General features: G+C 43.4%; 1 protein-coding gene across 1 annotated transcript in view; it reads left to right on the plus strand.

Moving 5' to 3' along the window:
• Positions 1-21,581, plus strand: part of EFHD1 (EF-hand domain family member D1) — a 42,821-nt gene extending 21,240 nt beyond the window's left edge. The window contains exons 2-4 of the mRNA XM_036420636.2: positions 2,046-2,193; positions 11,490-11,624; positions 20,308-21,581. Coding sequence (XP_036276529.1) covers positions 2,046-2,193; positions 11,490-11,624; positions 20,308-20,442 — 418 coding nt within the window. The 3' untranslated portion in view covers positions 20,443-21,581. The remainder of the gene's footprint in view (positions 1-2,045; positions 2,194-11,489; positions 11,625-20,307) is intronic.
• Positions 21,582-22,448: the final 867 nt, after the last annotated feature.

Here is a 22,448-nt window from a genome sequence, read left to right on the forward strand (position 1 = left end):
GGAGAGAAGGGGCAGCTCTCAGAGCTCTGGGGTATAGAAAGGCCACCTAGAGAGTCCGGAGTGGGTGGGTGGTGTGCTCTGGGTGCATGGTGTGTTCCGGGTGGGAGGATTGGCATGAGTCAGCCACTGTGGCTGGATCATGTCGAGCAGTACAGGCCTCATGTCCAGCCCAACCCTGTGGGCCTCAGAATACCTCCAGCCCACAGAGATGGATTTCTGGTTGCCTAAAGGCTGTAATTCCTGGTGGGTGGTGGTGTGGTTCCCAACAATGGTGGGTTTTTGTTGTTAGGTTGGGGGAAGGGCGAGATAGAGAGTGAAGAAACCATATATTTTATTTCTTTAAAATTTTTTTAACAAATTTACCATCTTAACCGTTAAGTGTACATTCACATTCTCCTGTAACCATCATCACCATCCGTCTCCAGAAACCTTTTCACATCCCAAACTGAAACTCTAGCCCAGAGATTTTCAACCTTTTTTTTTTTATCTCATGGCACACATAAACTCATTACTAAAATTTTGTGGCACACCAACAAATATATATATATATATATATATTTTTTTTTTTTTTTGGCCAGTCTGACAAAAAAATAAATAAAGGTATAACTGTCATTTACACAGTTATTGTTGTGTCGGTTGTTGTCATTTTTCTTTTCTTTGACAGTTTAAGGGAAAAGAGGTCAATGCCCCTGATGACATATCAGGTATTGCATGTTTAAAAAATTCTTATGACACATCACTGTGCCACTGCAGCTGGTTGGAAATAGTGGCTCTAGCCCATTGAACAGTAACTCCTCATTCCCCCACTCCCTGCTAACCACTGTTCTACTTTCTATCTCTATGAATTCTAGATACCTCAAATAGATGCAATTGTGCAGTATTTGTCTTTTGTATCTGGCTTATTTCAACCCTAGCATAATGTTGTCAAGATTCAGTCATGTCACAGCATGTATCAGAATTTCATTCCTTTTTATTGCAAATAATATTCTACTGTATAAATATGCCATATCCCATTGATTGTATGGATATACCACATTTTATTTATCCACTCAAGTGTCAGTGGATATGTGAGTTGTTTCCACCTTTTGGCGATTATGCATGGATATGTTTTTTAAAGCAAGAGAGAACTCTAGGTAGCAGAAAAGAAGATGGACTTGAAGGGAGGAGTTTAGGGAGTCTGTGAGAAAATGCTGTAATAACCGAGTGTGTAGAGAAGGCAGGTGGAGTGGTCAGGAGAAAGCAGAGGACAGAAGGCTAAAGAAGACCTTACTGGGCTGACCTAGGCATTCTGCAATAGAGGGCAGGGCTGGATCTCCACGTGGAGGTGGCTGGGTTTGTTTTCAGGGAGAGGGATGGGGGCCTCAAGGGACAACCACCAGAGGTGCTGGCTATGTGGTTAAAACTCAGACAAGAGGACAGAGCCAGGATCCCTCTCAGCTGTCACTCACACCAAAGTGACTGTTCGGAACTGGAGACTAGATGAGTGAGCCAGAAGGCAAAGCATAAAGCCAGGGTGCAGTGGCCAAGCCTGATTCACAGCCTCGTGCAAGGGCAGGAAGCATACTCAGGAGACAGAAGGATGAGCGGAGGGGTTGGTGGAAATGGGGGCAGAGAAACCCAAGGGGAGGCTACTGGAGTCTCTGGTTGCTTTGTGTGAAGATAGTGGGTGCACAGGGCACCTTCCTGCAGCTCGCCTGCTGTCCAGTATCAGGAGATTCCGTTGATGTTTATTGACGGAAATGGAGGGAATAAAGGTAAACAGGAATATTTTCATCGTCAGGAAACTATGGTCCACTTCTAGAGATAAATCATTAAAAACAAACATGTAGTACAAGATCCACTGGGAATCATAGTATGCAGTGCCCAAAGGTGTCCTGTGGAAGGTGGTCCCTTCTGATGCTGTGGTCCAGGTGCTGCAAAGCAGGAGGCACTTGAGTCACTTTTCAATGAGTGAGGCCAAAGATTCACACACTTGGGAGAGTAACAAGTGTTCTTTTGTCCTGGCTGTGCCATGCCTCATCCGTGTGCTTCCTTTGACTCTGCAGGTATGATGCTGGACGGGACGGCTTCATCGACCTGATGGAGCTGAAGCTGATGATGGAGAAACTGGGGGCCCCCCAGACCCACCTGGGCCTGAAAAGCATGATCAAGGAGGTGGACGAGGACTTTGACGGCAAGCTCAGCTTCCGTGAGGTACCTGTGTCCTGCAATCCTGGGCCCCTGGAGGGGGAGTGACCCTGAGGACACCTTCAAATGTACAGTCTCCTGGAGTACAAATGGCTTGGGCTTCTCCAGAGCAGGGTTTGGATATTTAATCTACAGTTCTGCTTGTAAAAACAATTTAAGGCACTAGTGAACCTCAGTTCTGCCATGGGGAAATGCTCAGTAAAGAGACTGAAAGTCAGGGTGGCCCTGGCCAGGTAGCCCGGTTGTGTGGAACATTGTCCTGTACACCAAAAGGTGGTGGGTTCGGCCCAGCCAGTGTGGCTCAGTGGTTGAGCATCAACCTATGAACCAGGAGGTTGCAGTTTGATTCAGAGTCAGGGCACATGTTCAGGTTGTGGGCTCTATCCCCAGTAAGGGGTGTGCAGAAGTCACCCAGTCAAAGACTCTCTCTCAGCATTGATGTTTCTATCTTGCTCTCCCTCTCTTTTTCTCTCTGAAATCAATAATAAAAAAAAAAAATGTATTTTTAAAAGGTGGCAGGTTCAATTCCCTATCAGGGCACATACTGAGTTTGTGGGTTGGATCCCCTATTGGGGCATATGTGGGAGGTAGCCTATCCATGTTTCTCTCTCACATCAATTCTCTCTCTCTCTCTCTCTCTCTCTCTCTCTCTCTCTCTCTCTCTCTCTCTCTCCCCTTCCTCTCTTTAAAATCAATTGGGAGGGCCAAAACCGGCTTGGCTCAGTGGATAGAGCGTCAGCCTTCAGACTGAAAGGTCCCAGGTTCAATTCCGGTCAAGGGCATGTACCTTGGTTGCGGGCACATCCCCAGTAGGGGGTGTGCAGGAGGCAGCTGATCGATGTTTCTCTCTCATCGATGTTTCTAACTCTCTATCCCTGTCTCTTCCTCTCTGTAAGAAATCAATAAAATATATTAAAAACTAAAAATAAAAAAATAAAAATCAATTGGGAGGGAAAAGAAAAGAAGAAGAAAGTCATTGTGGGTAGGTTAGCCTCATTTGGGTAAAATGATATAAGTATTGAGAAATCTGGAAGATATTCACCAAAATATTCATAGTAGGTATTTCTGGGTGCATAGTTTTGGTGGTTATATAAGTTTATTCTTTTTTTCCATATTAAAACTTTTTGTTTTTATAGTAAGCATTTAAAAATAGTAAAGAAAAAAGAAAAAAAAAAAAGGAGGCTGCTCTGTCCAGGTAGCTCAGTTGGATAGAACACATCCCTAAGATTGTGGGTTCTATCCCTAGTCAGGGCACATATAAGAAGCAACCAATGATTGCATAAATAAGTGGAACAACAAATCAATCTCTCTCTCTCTCTCTCTCTCTTTCTCCTTCCCTTTTCCACTCTTTCTCTAAAAGGAATAGTCATTTTGGCCTTTGAACCCTGAAATTGCAAGCAAAATTTTGTATGAGAGAGTGCACACAGGTTCACAGGCTGATTCCCTGTGGGTGATATGGCCTTTTCTGTTTGAGGGTAGGGAGGAGGCTCAAGGCCATTGGGTTCCTCCCAGGGTAAGGATGCAACCCCAGAAGAAAGGGAATTCCATGTCTTATATGTTTGAGTTTTTTATTTTTTATTATAAGTCTAAAGTTTTATCTTAAACATGTACACAGTAAATTCAGAATTAAGGTGAAGAAAGTTATAGTGTAACAGCCAGAGGCCCCTTGGGGACTAAGGCATTCATTCTTTTATTTTTATTTTTAATAAATCTTTATTGTTCAGATTATTGCAGTTGTTCCTCTCCCCCCCCCCCCCCCCCCGCCATAGCTCCCCTCCATCTGGTTCCCACCCCACCCTCTGCCCTTACCCATCCCCCCAAGTCCTCATCCATAGGTGTACAATTTTTGTCCAGTCTCTTCTGTACCTTCCACACCCTCTTCCCCCCTGAGAATTGTCAGTCCACTCCCTTTCTATGTCCCTAATTGTATTATATTCACCAGTTTATTATGTTTGTTCATCTTTTTTTATTCACTTGATTTTCAGATTCACTTTTTGATATGTATTTGTTGTCACTTTGCTGTTCATAATTTTTATCTTTGCCTTTTTCTTCTCTTCTTAAAGAATACCCTTCAATATTTCATATAATACTGGTTTGGCAGTGATGAACTCCTTTAACTTTTTCTTATCTGTGAATTCCTTTAGCTTTTTCTTATCTGACCTTCAATTCTAAATCATAGCTTTGCTGGGTAGAGTAATCTTGGTTGTAGGTTCTTGCTATTCATCACTTTGAATATTTCTTGCCACTCCCTTCTGGCCTGAATAGTTTCTGTTGAGAAATCAGTTGACAGTCGTATGGTTACTCCCTTGTAGGTAACTAACTATTTTTCTCTTGCTGTTTTTAATATTCTCTCTTTATATTTTGTCCTTGGCATTTTAATTATGATGTGTCTTAGTGTGGTCCTCTTTGGATTCCTTTTGTTTGGGGTTTTCTGCGCTTCCTGGACTTGTAAGACTATTTCTTTCACCAGGTAGGGGACATTTTCTGTCATTATTTCTTCAAATAGGTTTTCAGTGCCTTGCTCTCTCTCTTCTTCTGGTAACTCCATAATTCTGATGTTGGTAAGCTTGAAGTTGTCCCAGAGGCTATCTTCATATTTTTGGATTCTTTTTTCTTTTCTCTTTTCCGGTTGGGTGTTTTTTGCTTCTTTGTATTTCAAATCTTTGACTTGATTCTTGGGATCCTCTGGTCTGCTGTTGGATCTCTGTATATTATTCTTTATTTCAGTCAGTGTATACTTAATCTCTAATTGGTCCTTTTTCATATCCTTGAGAGTCTCACTAAATTTCTCGGAGGTTTCTAGAAGATTCTTGAGTAACCTTATAACCATGGTTTTGAACTGTATATCCAGTAGTTTGCTTTCCTCCATTTCTTTCATTTGTGACCTGTTTCTTTGTCTCTGCATTTTGAGTATTTTCCTTTGTTGATAGAGTGGCTTTGTGTGCTATGTGTCCTATAGGGCCTGGTGGCTCAGTCTCTCTAATTACCTGAGGTGGACACTCTTGGCGCACCCTTTTGTGGGCTGTGTGCACAGTCTTGTTGTAGTTAAGCTTTGATTGCTGTTGGTATCATTGGGAGGAATTGACCTCCAGGCCAACTGACTGTGAGGAACAGTTGTGTCTACAGTGGGAGAATTTCTGTAATGGAAACACCCTTATGGAGCAGGACTTGCTTCAGTGGGGTTTTGGCGCTCATTAAGTCTGCCCCCAGAGTGTGTCTCTTATGGATGTGAAGAGTTGTAATCTGGATGGTGTCACTCTGACCACTAAGTACACTTTATATGTTTGAGTTTTATTAAAAGGCCTCTAGATGTGTCAGAGTGGCCTAGAATTAGAATAACCTGGGGACAACATCAGGCTGAAGGCTCTGGGCTTTAGCCCAGCTGCTGAAGTCTATTCTTAGGCATGTCTCAGCTGATCCCTCAGGGGCCGGGAATAGAGAAGATTGTCCTTCCTGGTGTTTACCCTTTGTTACTAATATTCCAGAAACAGTGGAGTTCCAGCATCCTGCTTTCCAATGGTGACTTTGACCGAGTACTGGTTTTCTGTCCAGACTAGATAGGGCCTTGGAGGCTCTTCCTGGGGTCTTTGCAGCTGATTAGCAACCACGAGTTCCTGCCCAGCTGTGATGAAACTGACCTTGCCTCTCACTGCCCACAAATCAACTCCAGATTCTTCCATCACTTCCTTTCCTGAACTGGTAGATGTGGATGGAGATGAAAGATCACGGAAAACATGTGTTGGGCATAGGCCCCCAACTAGGATAATCCGGTCCAGCCTTTATTGCAGAGCTTGGAGCTAGAGGGCCAAAAAGGTCAGCATTTGGCTGAAATCAGGCCCCAGCTTATGGCTGGACCTGAGCTGTAGCCTGTATGTCACCTGTGTCACTCGCCATGGTCACCTTCCCACCTGTCCCTCCTGCTCCCTCACCTGCCATTTGGTTCATTTATATCATGCATGTGTGGTACTGGACACTGACTCTTTCCTACCCTGGTGCCCCTGGGGTGTAGAAGGTAAAAGCATTTGCTTGGTGAAGCTTTGGAGGCAACACTAGGGAAAGAGCTTCTGTGGCAAAGTTGTGATCTCTGGGGAACAGAAATTGAGAGGGTGTTAAGAGGTCTGTGCAAGTCACCAACTGAGCTAACACAATCCCTGCCCTGAGTTTTACCAAATTTGCTCTTCCCAGAGTCCAAGATGCTTGGTTAGCTGCTGGAGATGCTGGTTTGGCCATTTCCCACAGATGGTGGACAGTAGAGAACTGGACATCTCCAAGGGTTCCATGGTGTGTTTTCAACCTGCCTACAGGGCTTAGTGACCTTTTCATTCACTCCTTTGTCAGTTCAGAGCCCATTGTGGTCCCACTTCTAGCAGATATATCTCCAGAGATATAGGCTCGCTTGCTGTTACCACGCTGTGCTTATGGAGGGAGGTTTGCTGTCAGACCTCAGTCTCACACAAGCTGCAGAACTTCAGCACATTATTTTCCTTCTGTGCCTCAGTTTTTCTGTCTTAATATGGGAGTGTTAATAGCTTTTCCTCAGGACTGTTGGGAGAACCAAATTCTCTTCCTTTGCCTGTATCAGAACTCTTAGTTGTAAGTGACAGAAAGAGAATGCCAACTAATGTAAATGAGAAAAATAAAATCAGTATTGGTTCACATACCTGGGAGATGAAGAAGTAGAAATGCATTAGGCACAAGTAATCCAGGGTCATTCTCTTGATATATTTTTACATCTTCACTGTGCTTTCTTCCATGTCCACCTCATCTTCTACTCCACATAGGGCATTTTCCCAGCACCTGCAAGATGGCTGACAACAGCTCCAAAGTGCAGTGTCCCAGTTTAGCAACCCCAGTGAATAGAGCGCTTCTTTGTCTCAGTCCATACCGGTCCTAGAGGAAGAGCTCTGATTGGACCTACTAGGAATGCGTGCCCACGTCCTGGACCAATCATTGCATTCAGGGGACTGTTATTGTTTAAGGCCAGGTCAGGTGCTACAGGGCACCATGGTCAACAGACTTACCATCATCACATGGGACAGGGGTTGCCAAGAAACAAAATTGCTCACATCTTCAGTTCCTTTCTCAAAACCTGGCACTTAGTAAGTGCTTACCTTTCTTTAACTCTCCCAAGCAAGTCACACCCAAATAAAGCTCTTTGATACAAAAGGTAGGTCTCTCTTAAGTATTATTTTGCTGCTTTTCCCAAATATACAAAGAAATGGTCTTCCTCTTAAACCTTTTCATTTCCAATTATGAAAATAATGCATGTACATTAAGGGCATTTTAGAAAATGACATACATGGATCCATTAAAAATGATGATACAACAAAGTGTTTCATGACCAGAGAACAATTGTTGACAATGTAAAAAGTAGGGACAAGCTCTACCCGGTGTGGCTCAGTGAATAAAGCATTGGCATGCAGACTGAAGGGTCCCAGTTCAATTCTGAACAAGGGCACATACCTAGGTATAAGCTTGATCCTCACCTGGGCCTGACCAATCAGTGGGACATCGATGTTTCTCTCTCTCTGTCTCTCCTCCTCCATTCCACTGAAAATATCCTCAGGTGAGGATTAACAAATGAACCAATTAAAAAAAAAAAAAAAAGTAAGGACAAAAGCAGATTACTAAACTGTATGTAAAATATTATTTGCATTTGTAGTTTGTATGTGTGTACAGACGCACAGAAGAAACATAACGATGGACCAAAGTTAGCAGTTCTATCTCCATCCTCACCTGAGGATATATTTTTATTGATTTTAGAGAGAGAGGAAGGAAGGGGGAGAAAGAGAGAGAGGGGAACATTCATGTGCGAGAGAAACATCGAGTGGTTGCCTCCTCTAGGAGCCCCAACTGGGGATCAAACCTGCAACCTAGGTATGTGCCCTCACAGGGGGTTGAGCCTTAACCTTTTAGTGAGTGGAACAATGCTCCAGTCAGCTGAGCCACCTGGCCAGGGCTACCCTTGATTTTTTAAAGATATCTTCTCTCTTTTTTTTTTTTTTTTTTTTTAAGACATATTTTATTAATTTTACACAGAGAGGAATTGAGAGGGATAGAGAGTTAGAAACATCGATGAGAGAGAAACATCGACCAGCTGCCTCCTGCACACCCCCAACTGGGGATATGCCCGCATCCAAGGTACGTGCCCCCGACCGGAATCAAACCTGGGACCCTTTAGCCCGCAGGCTGATGCTCTATCCACTGAGCCAAACCGGTTTCAGCTAAAGATACCTTTTTATATAATGACTACCCCCTTTTTGATTAAACCAAGTTTGTTTCTGTTACTTGCAAACTATGAACTAATATGGAGACATGTTTGCATCTCAAGCTAGAGCCATGACATTTAAAATTTCCTACACTTATCCGAAGCATTTTATAATATAACTTGTATCTGAAATTGCGTTTAGCTTTGACCGTTCTCTCTGTTTCTTTGTTTTCTGTTTCTCCTTCCCTCCCCCGCTCTTTGCTCATAGCTAGGACATTTTCCAATTCTCCACAACATACCAGTCTTTGTGGACTATAAATAGGAAGACAAACAAGGCTGGGCAGTTAGAGAAATTGTCATTCAGCGTTGGTGATTGTAATAAAATTAAATGGGAATGTCTGACAAGCTTTTGGAAGGCTGCACATTTTCAGGTTGAGCTGGACTTTTTATCTTCTTTAACTGGCTGGGATGGGGGCCCTTCAGTAATGACAGGGCTCCTCTTGGTCATCTGCTGAGCTGGCAGAGGGAGCATACGGGGCCAGGCTGGGATCTGCTCTGGGAAAAGACCCACAAGGAATACTTTACGCTGTTCTGTAAACACCGAGGAACATTGTCATCTCCACTTCAGACGTGAGAGGCCTCCCCAGGGTCACCTGGGTTGTTGCTAGGCTCTATCTTTTCCCGTTGCCTCCCTGGGCCCAAGGGAATGGCTGGTATGCAGAGGCTACCTGCTTTTGTGTGTGTGGTGGGGGAGGGGCTTCTGTAACTAAGTGCTTTAAGGACAGGCAGGGTACCGAGGGACAAGGGACAGATACTTCCCTCCTTCTCTCCTGGAGTGGCTCACATTTGCAGCATTGAAGTCTTTGCTGCTTCAGGGTTTTCTGTGAGAGCCCGACCACAACTGTCCCCAAATCCCCCCCACACCTCCCTACTCTTGTGAACCTCACCTTCTTCAACAGGCTTGTTTTTTGTTTTGTTTTGTTTTTATAGCCAATATGTATGTATTAATTTAAAAAATAGTTAAATACATTTCTTTTATAATATCTGAGCTTGACTCTCAGGCATATGAAACGAAACACCGAAGTGTCTTTATAGTCAGTGATAAAGCTGATTTCATATATAGCTTTCATATAAGTATACTTAATATTTTCCAAGCCTCTGGAGCCAGTGTTTGGGCTCTGAGAGTCTGCAGCAAACTGAATCTTTGCCGACCCCTAGTGAGAGAGTTTGAAGTTGCGGGTGGATGAACATCGTGTTGCTACTGAGCCAACCAGTGGCCTCTGCAAAGCTGCGTGTTCCTGCACATCTTGCTTCACCCCTGAGCATCTTGCTTCATCCACAGCTTTGCATTCAGCAATGCTCCCAAGACTCCCAAAGCAAGAATTACAAAGAAAACTTTATTAGCAATGTTTCTGGGATGGGGGAGGTAGAGGTTAAAACTTTTTCTTTTTTTTTTTTTTAATATATTTTATTGATTTTTTACAGAGAAGAAGAAAGAGGGATAGAAAGTTAGAAACATCAATGATACTGAAGCTGATTTGGCTCAGTGGTAGAGCGTCAGTCTGCGGACTGAAAGGTCCCAGGTTCGATTCTGGTCAAGGGCATGTACATTGGTTGCGGGCCCATCCCCGGTAGAAGGTGTGCAAGAGGCAGCTGGTCGATGTTTTGCTCTCATCGACGTTTCTAGCTCTCTATCTCTCTCCTTTCCTCTCTGTAAAAAAAATCAATAAAATATATTAAAAAAAAAAAAAAAGAAGAAGAGAAGAAGAAAAAAAAAAGAAACATCAATGAAAGGGAATCATCAATCAGCTGCCTCCTGCACACCCCCTATGGGGGATGTGCCCACAACCAAGGTACATGCCCTTGACCAGAATCAAACCTGGGACCTTTCATTCTGCAGGCTGACACTATCCACTGAGCCAAACTGGTTTCAGAAAAACTTTTTTATAAAAGTATGTTTTTATTGATTTTGGAGAAAGAGGGAGAGGGGAAAAAAACAACAGCAACATTGAGATTGATTGGCTGCTTCCTGACACCTCCAACTGGGGATCAAGCCTGCAACCCAGGCATGTGCCCTGACTGGGAATCGAATCTATGACCCATCCCTGCATGGGGGGATGCTCAACTACCTGAGCCACTGGCCAGGGTAAGGAGGTTGAAACTTTGACTTGATGAAAGAAACTTCCCTCCAGGAATTAAGAGTCTTGGCAGTAAAAGACATCCCAGGTGGGATTTGGAGAGCTTGTTGTAGGTGTTTTACTTCTCACGATACTTTAGGTATTGTCCTTTGCTCTTGGGAAGCCATTCTCTAGAAAAGAAGGTCATGAAAAAGAACCCCAAATTTCCCTATATTTTAGGTAGCACATGAAAACCTGGAGAAGCCTCTTTGATGTGAATGCATAACTCATATTCTTTCCAAATGGAAAAATAAATGGTAGAAGTTGGGTAGCATTACTGACAAATAAATTCAGAAAAATTGTTTAAGTAAGAGAAATTAAAAGCCATAAAATTGACTTGGGGAAGAAAGACAGAAAGCTGGGGGACCAACCTTTTCAGCTTAGCCTATTTATTTATTTTTAAATGCATTCTACAGAGGCCTTGGCACAGGCTGGCTTTAAAGATTAACTCATTCAGGTCACATTTTGAATCTGGAAGAAGAAGATGGATTATCCAATAAATGATGTGGGGATTACTAACTAACCATTTGAAGGAAAATATGGTTAATGATCAACGTTGCATGATAGATCAGAATACATTTCAGAGATTAAATATTTACATGTTTTGTTTTGTTTTTTTAAAAAGGGGGGGAGTCAAAAGCAGTAGACAAAAACGTGGGTGATTGTGTCTATAACCTTGGTGGCGAGGAAGGTTTTTCTAAGCATAACACTGGTGAGAAAAAAGAAAAAGTTTGTTAGATTTTATGTAAAATTTTTGAAAGTCAAAAATGACCATGAACAAAAGTGGAGAGACAGAGCTAAAGCATTTGAAGCATAGCTATAAGGATTTCTTAGAAAATACTGGGAAAGGTAAGCAATCTAGTGGGGCCGAAGGAGATGGTTGTCAATTTCTCACCTATGTTGACCTTTCCCCACAGTTCCTGCTCATCTTTCACAAGGCTGCCGCAGGGGAGCTGCAGGAGGAGAGTGGGCTGATGGCCTTGGCAAAGCTGTCCGAGATCGATGTTGCCCTGGAGGGCGTCAAGGGTGCCAAGAACTTCTTTGAAGCCAAGGTAGGTGGCTTCTTCCGCGCAGGACAATCGCCCCCTCCCTCTACCCTGCCCAGCAGGAGATGCCAGTTAGCGACTCGCTCAACTCCCTCCGGACAAGCTTAAATAGATCATGTGTGATTGCAGGAGAATGAATGTGTCTGCCTGCAATCTACAAATTAAAAACAAAACAGGAAAACCACCGAATGGCACAGGCATCAGACTCTGGTTTCATATTGGGTTACTTGGACAGCTACCTCCATATTTGCCTCTTACACACTTGTGTGTAAACAAGTGACCAATGGGGCCATTTGCTCCATTGACAATGTCTGGGAGTGGGTAAGGAATCTGCAGTGCATGGTCTTGAATCTCCTCTGGGTGCTTCCATTCATTCACATGTCCATCCAGCCATTGAGCATTTATGGAGAACCCTCCCCTTGCTGGGCGCTGTCATTTTCACCTCTGCAGAGCACACCTGCAGAGAGAGAGAGAGAGAGAGGTCAGGAGAGCCCTCCAAGTCCCCTGTCTACCACAGCAGTGGAGTGCAGTTGGTAAGGCTCTCTGGTTTCAGATTCTGCCTCCTCCTGTTACCTGTCTGTGCCTCAGTTTCCTCATCTGTGCAATGGGGGATGATGGGATTACTGTGAGGATTACCAGAGTTCACGTATACATAAAGTATTAAGCAAGTCCCTGGCTCACTGTGAATAGTCCATATGTGATATGAGCTGTTGGGACTCCCCACCACCCCAGGCAGGAGTCTGCCTCTTGTGTGGTTTTGGCTTATTTTACTAGTCTGCCCAGAGACAAATTGTCCTTGGCAACACATTTCAACCTGCTCGGGCCCCTAGGATGCTGCTTGGAGAAACAGTCCATCATTTTTGTGCCAACATGTAAACTGAATCATGGTGGACTTGGTGCCTGAATTTCTACGGCCGTCATCTGATAGCCAGGGGCAGGCTGACCACTCATTGTGCCTTCAAAACCAGCGTTGTGTGTCCAACCCTGAAAGTGGTTTGGTCCTTCCTTCATGACGTAGCATTGATTCAACCCAGTCCCCCTGGAAATGCCTGGCCCCACATTCAGCTCAGGAAATACCAGGGTGTAGTAGACAACACTTTTGCCCTTCCCAGGACACACACCTCGTCTAGTGAGGAAAGCAAACTCTCAGCCTAGATAGAGAGGAGGCAAGGAATAATTCTTGTGGGATGGGTCCTCCCCATTCATTGACTGAGTCAATGTGTGCAGATCTCTCGTGATGCCTTGGGCTGGGGCCGAGGACTGAGACCCACCTTAGCAGGACGCTCTTTCCACTCCACGGCTGCAGCTCAGTGTGCCGAGTGTTTTTGTCCAAGACTGTATGAAGTCTCTGGGAATGTCTTATCTGGGCATTCAGACCTTTTCTGACCTAGATCTGGTCCCCACTCTAGCCTCGTCCACCCCATGCATATTTCAGATGCTGCCCTGTTTTTCACAACTGGGCCTCAATACTGCTGTGTCCTCTGCCTGGAAGGCCCCATTCAGATGACTCTTCCCAGAAAACTACTCATTCTTTAAGATCCATGTTAAATTAAAGAGTTGCCTCCTCTTGGCTGTTTTCCTTGACTATCCCAGTTGGGAAAGTCTGTCCTCTTCTGCGTGCCTGTGTTATGAGTGGAAGTGCTATCATAATTTATTTGATCATGATATTATAATTTATTTTGGACACTTTGGGCAAGTACATAAATCGACCCAACTTTCTGAGAGTAGATCGGGGCAAGTCGTTAACTTTTGATATCATCCTTCACCTCTAGAATTCTGCCTATAGGAGTTTGGCCTCAGAGACACAAATGCACCTTCAACACCAGCATTGTGTCCAAACTTGTCTATATATAAATATCTAATAAAAGAGTAATATGCAAATTAACCATCACTCCAACACACAAGATGGCCGCCCCCATGTGGACACAAGATGGCCACCATAAGATGGCCAGCAGGGGAGGGCAGTTAGGGGTGACCAGGTTGGCAGGGGTGGGCAGTTGGGGGGACCAGGTCTGCAGGGGAGAGTAGTTAGGGGTGACCAGGCCAGCAGGGGAGGGCAGTTGTAGGTGATCAGGCCAGCAGAGAAGGGCAGTTGGGGGGACCAGGCCAGCAGGGGAGAGCAATTAGGGGTTACCAGGCCAGAAGGGGAGGCAGTTAGGAGTAACCATGCTGGCAGGGAAGGGCAGGGGGGGGAGGAGGGAACCAGGCCTGCAGGGGAGGGTAGTTGGGGGCAACCAGGCTGGCAAGGGAGGGCAGTTAGGGGTTACTGGGCCAGGAAGGGAGGGCAGTTGGGGACGATCAAGCCTGCAGGGGAGGACAGTTAGGGGTGACCAGGCTTTCAGGGGAGGGCAGTTAGGGGCAATCAGGCAGGCAGGCAGGCGAACGGTTGGGAGCCAGCAGTTCTGGATTGTGAGAGAGATGTCCCAGATTGGACAGGGTGCAGGCTGAGCTGAGGGACACCTCCCATGCACAAATTTTGTGTACCAGGCCTCTAGTATAAATATAAATACAGATAGGGTTTGTTTTTTTTCTACAGCACTGGTAGTAATAGAGAAAAATTGGAAATGACTGAAACTTCCATTATAGGGGTATTACACCCACTCATTTGCACACCTTACAGCCACGGGTATGTATGGACAGATGCCGAAAATGAATTAAGCAAAAACTGTTTGAAACCCCATTTTGTAAATATTAAATACAACCTGGATAATTACATACTAAAGCATTAGTAATACCTGTGTCTAAGGGACTTTTTAAATATTTTTGTAATGTTTTATAATTATGGGTGCATTATTTTTATAACCAGGAGAAAAGATGAAAAGAATAACAATAAAATAAAAATTTTTGAATGTGTTATGTGTATGCATCTGCCTCCCCACCCAGACTCAAAGGCAGCGTAGGTATATTATCTTTGTAATTACAGTGCTGGGCATATAATGGCCCTCAATAAACATTTGCTTGAGTGACAAATGCAGGGAATCACCCCTTGAATTTAGGAGAGGGCCATAAAGGAGCTGACGTTTGTGACAGATGTTCAAAGATGGAGACTCACCTTGTAATCAAGGAAGGGAAGGCGTTCCTGCCGTGGGAATGGCAGGAGCAAAGGCTCCAAGGCATGGAGGGTGAGGAGTGTCTGGAGGCTGGGCCTGGTCCACACTGGACACACTTAGACAGAGAGTCTGGGCTCCCCTAGAGGTCAGGCCTTCCTTAGCCTCCTGAGCACCAGAACCAGCTGCAGGCCAGCTTCCTAGTCCCACCCAGATCTATCTGGTTCTCCAGGGTGGGGCCCAGGAAACATGGACTTGAATGAGCTCTGCAGGTGGTTCAGGGTAGGCCAGGCTTGGAAAGCACAGCTTCACACTTGGGTGGATGTGTGTGTGTGTGTGGTGGGGAGAGTCTTCAGAGGAGCTTGAGCAGGAGCCTGACATGATCAGTGATGGGCACTATGGGGATCGGTTTGCCTTGGGCGAGGCTGGACTTGGGAAGCTTCCATAGATTCTGGAGAATCATAGGTCCAATAAAGGCAGCAACAATGGGGAACTCCCAGTATTTACGACCACTTGATTGGAGGTGGGATGTGAAATGCTACAAGGCTTGTCGGTGATATATTTTTTTTTTCCCCCATCAAGGCAGGACATTCCCACAGCCAAGGGAATAATTTAAGGAGGAAAAGTTATAAGCTGCGTTTTAGAGATAAATCTAAGTTGACTTAAGGCAAAAGGAAGGCATGCCCTTTCATTTGAAGGGTACAATGTTGGTTGCAAATAGTTTCTGTTCATGTCCTAAGAAATATCTGGGAAATTTGGAAAATATAATTTCCTAGTCCCTGTTACACCCACACATTTGCATGATAGGGCTTCTGATTCACAAAGAACAAAAACATAACACTTCCAAGTAATACTTTCAGAGGTATCTCTCTCCAGAAACAGACCTCTGTGAAGTGTAGACAGAATTCAGAAAAGGGATATAACTTCCCACTGAGTTGTGAGAATCTTCATTAGGCTCCAAAGGAGGTAACAGAATGAAAATTAGAAAGGGACCTGGCCATTGTGGCTCAGTGGTGGAGTGTTGGCCCATGTGCCAAAGGGTTGTGGGTTTGATTCCCTGTCAAGGGCATGTACTTGGGCTGCAGGTTCACTCCCTGCCCCTAGTTGGAGCATGTTGGGAGGCAACCAGTTAATTTGTCTCTCTCATATTGATGTTTCTTTTTCTTTCTCTCTCTCTCTCTTTCTCTCTCTCCCCCCCCCCTTTCTTGCCTTCCTCCCCTCTCTAAAAATCAATGGGAAAAATAGCCTTGGGTGAGGATTAATAATAATAAAAAAAGGACTGGGATAATGTTTAAAATATTGATATCAATAGATCAAATTAAAAAAATATGGTCAGGACTTAACAACAACAAAAAAAGTGGTAGGAAAGGAGGATCCAAGATGGCTGCACAGATAAACACCTAACCGCAGCCGCACACAACAATTTCAATAAAATAAAACTAAAATATAAAATGGACATTACCCAGAACTACAGGAAAGTCGAATGACTGGAAATTCTACAACGAGAAGGAAAGAGAAAACCAGAAGGAAAATCAGAGGAGCTGTAAAAACCAAAGGTAAGGAGACACACAAGGAAGGCACATGGACATTCTTTTAATTCTTATCAACTGAGCCCGAGGGCACTGGCAGAATCCTCTTATCAGTACTGATTTTTTAATCCATGTGCTTGAAATGAGAAACAAATAGGACCAGGACTCACCCAGGTCTAGATATGCTAAATCTTGTACCAAAAAATAAGGAGCTTACCCAGATTTTGATGAATAGGATCTGGGCACACCCGAAACTCCTTTTGACCTTAAACTCCCCTTTGGAAGCCAATAAAAAACAAACAAACAAACAAAAAACCACACAACACAAAAAAACAAGGGAATTAAAAAACCTGATGAACAATATTAACTGTTGAATATAATAGAATCAGAGGTATGGAAGGGGAGTGGACTGATGATTGTCAAGGAAAAGAGGAGTGGGGGGTGCCAGAAGAGAATGAACATAAACTGTGCACCTATGGATGAGGACAAGGGGGGGTGGGGAAAGGGCAGAGGGTGGGGTAGGAACCTGTTGGAGGGGGGAAAAATGAGGAGCTTTTGTAATAATATGAACAATAAAGGTTTATTTAAAAAAAAAAGTGGTAGGAAACACTAAATAAGCACTCAGGGCAGTGATACTTGTTAGAAGTAAAACTTGGGATGAAATCCAATTCCTTTCTCAAGATTGGAAATTGAGTATTTTCATTCATAGAATTCGTTCTAGGTTGCTTAATACTGTATATAATTTTAATTAACATTAATTCAGATATTTACAAAAGGGATACACCTTTTGTCTCTATTTTTGGCATATATTTTAAATGAAGCAAACTTGGGTGAGCCTCAAAGTGGAGCCTCAAAGTGTGCAGCCTTTCCACCCAGCGAGCCGATGCTCATGTGTTAAGGAGAGGTGCTGCTGTGCCATCCAGCATTCCGAGGTTTGGTAATTTGACAGCAGGCTTTGCTTACTGCTGACGTAATTGTCCACAAGACAAACATATGCTTGAGGTAAAAATTTACTGATTGAAATTGATTTTTTTTCTTTTTTACTGATTGAAATTTCTTAACCTAATATTGCATATATTCCTGTAAAAGGAAATTTTGTTAAATACCATGGCCATTATGAAAAGAATAGTCCTGTAGAAATTAAGATCTAAAGATCTTGGAGGAGATGATTGGATCAAAAAACTATGGTTTATCTACACAATGGAATACTATGCTGCCATAAAAAAGAAGGAATTCTCATCATTTGCAGCAACCTGGATGGAATTGGAGTGAAATAAGCCAGTCAATGAAAGAGAAACACCACATGACCTCACTCATTTATAGATAATAAAGAACATTATAAACTGATGAACCAAAAGATAGATATAGAGACAGTAAAGCAACAAGCAGACTGTCAAATTACAGCAGGGAAGGTAGAGAGATCTGGGGGAAATGAGATCAACCGAAGGACTTGTATACATGCATATAAATACAACCAATGGACACAAAATTCTGGGGAGGGAGAGTACGTATGGTGGGGGGGGGCAATGGTAAAATATGTACACAGATAATAATTTAATAAAAAAAAGTAAATAAATAAATAAAGATATTAGAGGGGGGAAAATTGTGGTCAGTTAAATATCTCAGAGACATTGGTGAAGTTTAACATTCATAATAACACATTTTAAAATGAAACCATCTTTTAAAAAATATAGGTTTCAGAGGAAGGGAGAGGGAGAGAGAGATAGAAACATCAATGATGAGAGAAACATTGATCGGCTGCCTACTGCACACCCCACTCTGGGGATCAAGCCAGCAACCCGGGCATGTGCCCTGACTGGGAATTAAATTATGAACTGCTGCCAAAACCGGTTTGGCTCAATGGATAGAGCGTCGGCTTGGGGCCTGAAAGGTCCTGGGTTCGATTCCGGTCAAGGGCATGTACCTTGGTTGCGGGCACATCTCCAGTAGGGGGTGTGCAAGAGACAGCTGATCGATGACTCTCTCTCATCGATGTTTCTAACTCCCTATCTCTCTTCCTTCCTCTCTGTACAAAATCAATAAAATATATTTTTTTAAAAAAATTATGAACTGCTGGTTCACAGGTCAATACTCAAGCACTGAGCCACGCCAACCCAGCAATAAAAATATTTTTCTTCAATATGATAAAAGAATATTTAATTTTTTATAAATATAAAAACATTCAATAAAAAGGTAATATTAAATAATGTAGTTTGGGTACAGGAATAAACAAAACAATTAGTAGAACAGGATAGACAATAATAAAAACAGATCTCCTTCATGTGGGAATTTCGTATATGAAAAAGATCGTTTTTGCCCTACCTGGTTGGGCTCAGAGATTGGAGCATCAGCCCATGGACTGAAGGGTCCAGTATTTGATTCTGGTCCAGGGCACATACCTCCATTGCAGGCTTGTTCCTCAGCCCTGATTGGAGTGCCTGCGGGAGGCAACTAATCGATTTGTCTCTCTCACGTTTGTCTCTCTCTCCCTCCCTCCCTCCCTTCCACTCTCTCTAAAAATCAATGGGGGGAAAAATCCTGTGTGAAAATTAACAACAACAATAAAAAAAAGCGGATTGTGAAGATAAAACCATAAAAGTATTGGAAGGAAATACAGGAAAGTGGGTTTAGAAACTTCTTAAACATGACATAAAATTCTAAAGTCAGAAAGGAAATGGCTGGAAAGCACTGATTGCATCAAAATTCAAAAATATTTGTATGGCTTAAGCTACCTTGAAGTTAAAAGACAAATAAGCCGGGCCAATGTTGTTCAGTGATTTGAGCGTCAATCCATGAACCAAGAGAGGTCACCAGTTCGATTCCCAGTCTGGGCACATGCCCAGGTTGCAGGCTCGATCCCTGGTGGGGTGTATGCAAAAGGCAGCCAATTGATGGTCCTCTCTCATCAATGTTTTGATCTCTCCCTCTCCACTCTCTCTTAAATCAATAAAAACATATATTTTAAAAAGGCAAAGAACTTGGAGAAAGTAACTGAGAAAATATTAACAAGGAATTAATACCTACATTATGGAAAGTAAAAAAAGAAAAAGAAAAAAAGCTGAATAGAAAAATGAGCAAAGGATACAAATGGGTGCTTCACCAAAGAGGAAATAAAAGGTGCCAGTTTGCCTATCAGATTGGCAAGTAGGGAGAAAGTTAATTATAAGCCTTAATTTATAAGGTTAATTATTGGCAAGGCTGTGGGTGAAGTGAGAACCTGTGTTCTCTGCTGGTGGGGTATAAATGGAAATGGTTGCTTTGGAGAGCAAGTTCGCCATCTTTATTAAATAATGTACATGCCCACTGTGTTTGCAAAGTTTACCTAGTTTATGAGACACACACAGAGAGAAAATGTCAGTTCTAGAGTAGAGGATTTTAAGATGAGTTTACCTGATATTGTATCATTGGAGATAAATTTGATTTTTTTAAAATGGCGCTAAATCCCATTCACAAATAAAAACAACAACAACAACAAAAAATGTAATATATGGAAATAAGTTTAGAATCACTTATTTAGAGATAACAAAACATTTTAGTGGGTAACATAAAAAACCATACTGAATAAAAACAGGCTTTCAGGGGGAACCTATATTGTAAAGAAATCCCTTTGCCACAGGAGAGTGACGCAGTCTCAATCAAAATCCCAGCAGGGAAGTTATTTTGTTGTGAAATAAAAAGCGGGGAGCAAACCAGCTGTTGTTGCTCAGTGGTGAGTGTAGATCTATGAACCAGGAGGTCACGGTCCAGTTCCTGGTTAGGGCACGTGCCTGGGTTGTGGGCTGTCGCCACTGTGGGGCAGCAGGAGGCAACTGATCAGTGATTCTCTGTCATCATTGATGCTTCTGTCTCTTCCTCTCCCTTGCTCTCTGAAACCAATAAAAATATATTTAATAAAGAAGGAGTAGAAGTGGGTAATAGGTGGGACACTAAACAGTATCCTGAAAAAGAAGAGAAGTGGGAAGACCCATCCCCAACAGCGGAGTGACTGTCCCCGCTACTACCAGGCAAACCTGGGAAGACCACAGGGAAGGAGTCTCATGTCACGTGGCTCCATCTCCTAGTTTCTCTCCCCCTCTCTCACCCTGTTGGTCTATTTCTGCTGTTTCCCTGCAGGTCCACGCCTTGGCCTGTGCCAGTAAGTTTGAAGCTGAGCTGAAAGCTGAGCAAGAAGAGCGGAAGCAGGAGGAGGAGAAGAGGAGGATCCGCCAGGCCGCCTTCCGGGAGCTCAAGGCCACTTTTAGCACATAGTCGGGGGACCTTGACCTCTGTCTACAGCTGTGCCTCACAGATGCCCCTGGGAGAGCTGGCCAGGCATCCTGGCCCCCAACTTGATTCCTTGCCCCAACCAGCCTCCACACCCAGTCAAGCAAACTCCTTCGCCTCAGGGCAGCAGGGAGCGCTCTCACCCCCAGGTGAGAGAGACTAGCTGTTCCTTGCCTTTCTTTTCCTCCCACGTTGCTCTGCCCTTTTCTGTAGCCAGAACGTGCCTCGGTTTGGCCACCTGTGACTTTTCCTTGTTCCTTTTCCTCTTCCACATTAAAGAGTGGCAACAAATTGTACAGACACTTCTTCCCTTGGTGGTCCTCAGAGGAGAGGATCCTTGGGGGCTGTGATGTTAATGTTGCCCATTTTCTTGGGTAATTCTCTGCCCCGCCCTCCCACTCCTCCGTCCCCCCCCCACCCCTTTTGTTTCCCATCAGCTGCCCTGTTCTCATTCTTAGCCTGAGCCTGCCAGTTGCCTTTGCATCCTCATCTTTTGAGGGTGGTGAAGTTTGAGGCAGGTCAAACTGGACGGTTGTCTGTCCCCTCGCCAACAGGGGGTGTGGCATGCTGCCAAGATGACACAAAATAGAGAAAAGATAAATTCTGTTCCTTTCCATCACTTTCCTCCTGTCCCCTAGCATTTCCCCCAGACCCACCTTCATTCATGCCTCCCCATTTCAGCCTTTTTTTCTACCCCTAAATACTCTACTACATACTTATAATAAAATAATAATTAGAAGTACTATTAACGAGTAGAAAAATTCCTGCTAACTCTGACTCTATGCAAATTATATTACAGTAGACCCCTGACATTCACAACTGACAAATCTAGAGTCTTTTAAAATCCCAAAGGTCATGTCCACCCTCATCATGTGGAAAGTTTCCAACATCCGCTCCAAAGCGGTGACGGTGTTCTAAACCTCCCGCACACATTTTCAAATCTCCAGGGTTCTTGGGATTGTGTACACATGCCAGGGGTTTATTGTTGTATTTTTAAAAAGTAATTCCTAATGTCATATTTATTCCCTTTTGTAACTGCTGTCTTTACAATAAAGAAAACATCTGCAGTTCTACCTTACAGCTGTCTCTTTTTAAATAAACTGTGCAATTAGACTTTGCCATCACATCATTGTGCTTCTAGACTTCTTTGAGTTGGGGGAGAGAGGAAGTGTTTTCTGTAGGGGACACTTCTAGCCCAAGCTGCTTCTTCTTCTTCTTCTTTTTAAAATATATTTTATTGATTTTTTACAGAGAGGAAAGGAGAGGGATAGAGAGCCAGAAACATAGATGAGAGAGAATCATAGACCAGTTGCCTCCTGCACACCCGCTACTTGGTTGCGGGCACAGCCCCAGTTGTGGGTGTGCAGGAGGCAGCTGATTGATGTTTCTCTCTCATGGATGTTTCTAACTCTCCCTCTCCCTCTCTGTAAATAAATAAATAAATAAATAAATAAATAAATAAATAAATAAAAATAAAAAAATAAAAAAATTATATATATAAATGAATCACTTAAAAATAATATGTAAAACTGGAGGGGGAGGAGGAAGTGAGGTGTTTGGGAATTGGGTATTTCCTGCTAAGTCTTTCTGTAAACCTAAAACTGCTGTAAAAAAAATAAATAAATAAAGTCTAACAAAAAAAAGAGAGAGAAGACAGGAATGGAGGCAACATTGTAATTACTTTCAAACATTCATTTGTTTCTCTTATAACTAGCCCATGTAAGAGTTAGAAACTTGATTGCAATAACAGAAAATGTAACACAGGAGGATTTAAAACAAAAAAGGACCAATATTGGACCATGTACTAGTATAAAAGACCAGACAGGACTTCTTGGCCCCATCTTGGTCATGAAGTCCTGCAGATGTTCCTTTCATGCCTGTCTCTTGCAGTTCCCATCCTCCATTCCCATGGCCATGGCCTTCATTGGTTCTTTCCTGGGTTGCTACAGTGGTTGCCCTGCCCTCATGTTGCCCCGATTGTCCACCCTACA

The sequence above is a fragment of the Pipistrellus kuhlii genome, unplaced genomic scaffold (assembly GCF_014108245.1).
Source record: "Pipistrellus kuhlii isolate mPipKuh1 unplaced genomic scaffold, mPipKuh1.p scaffold_m20_p_7, whole genome shotgun sequence".
Taxonomy (NCBI): Eukaryota; Metazoa; Chordata; class Mammalia; order Chiroptera; family Vespertilionidae; genus Pipistrellus; species Pipistrellus kuhlii.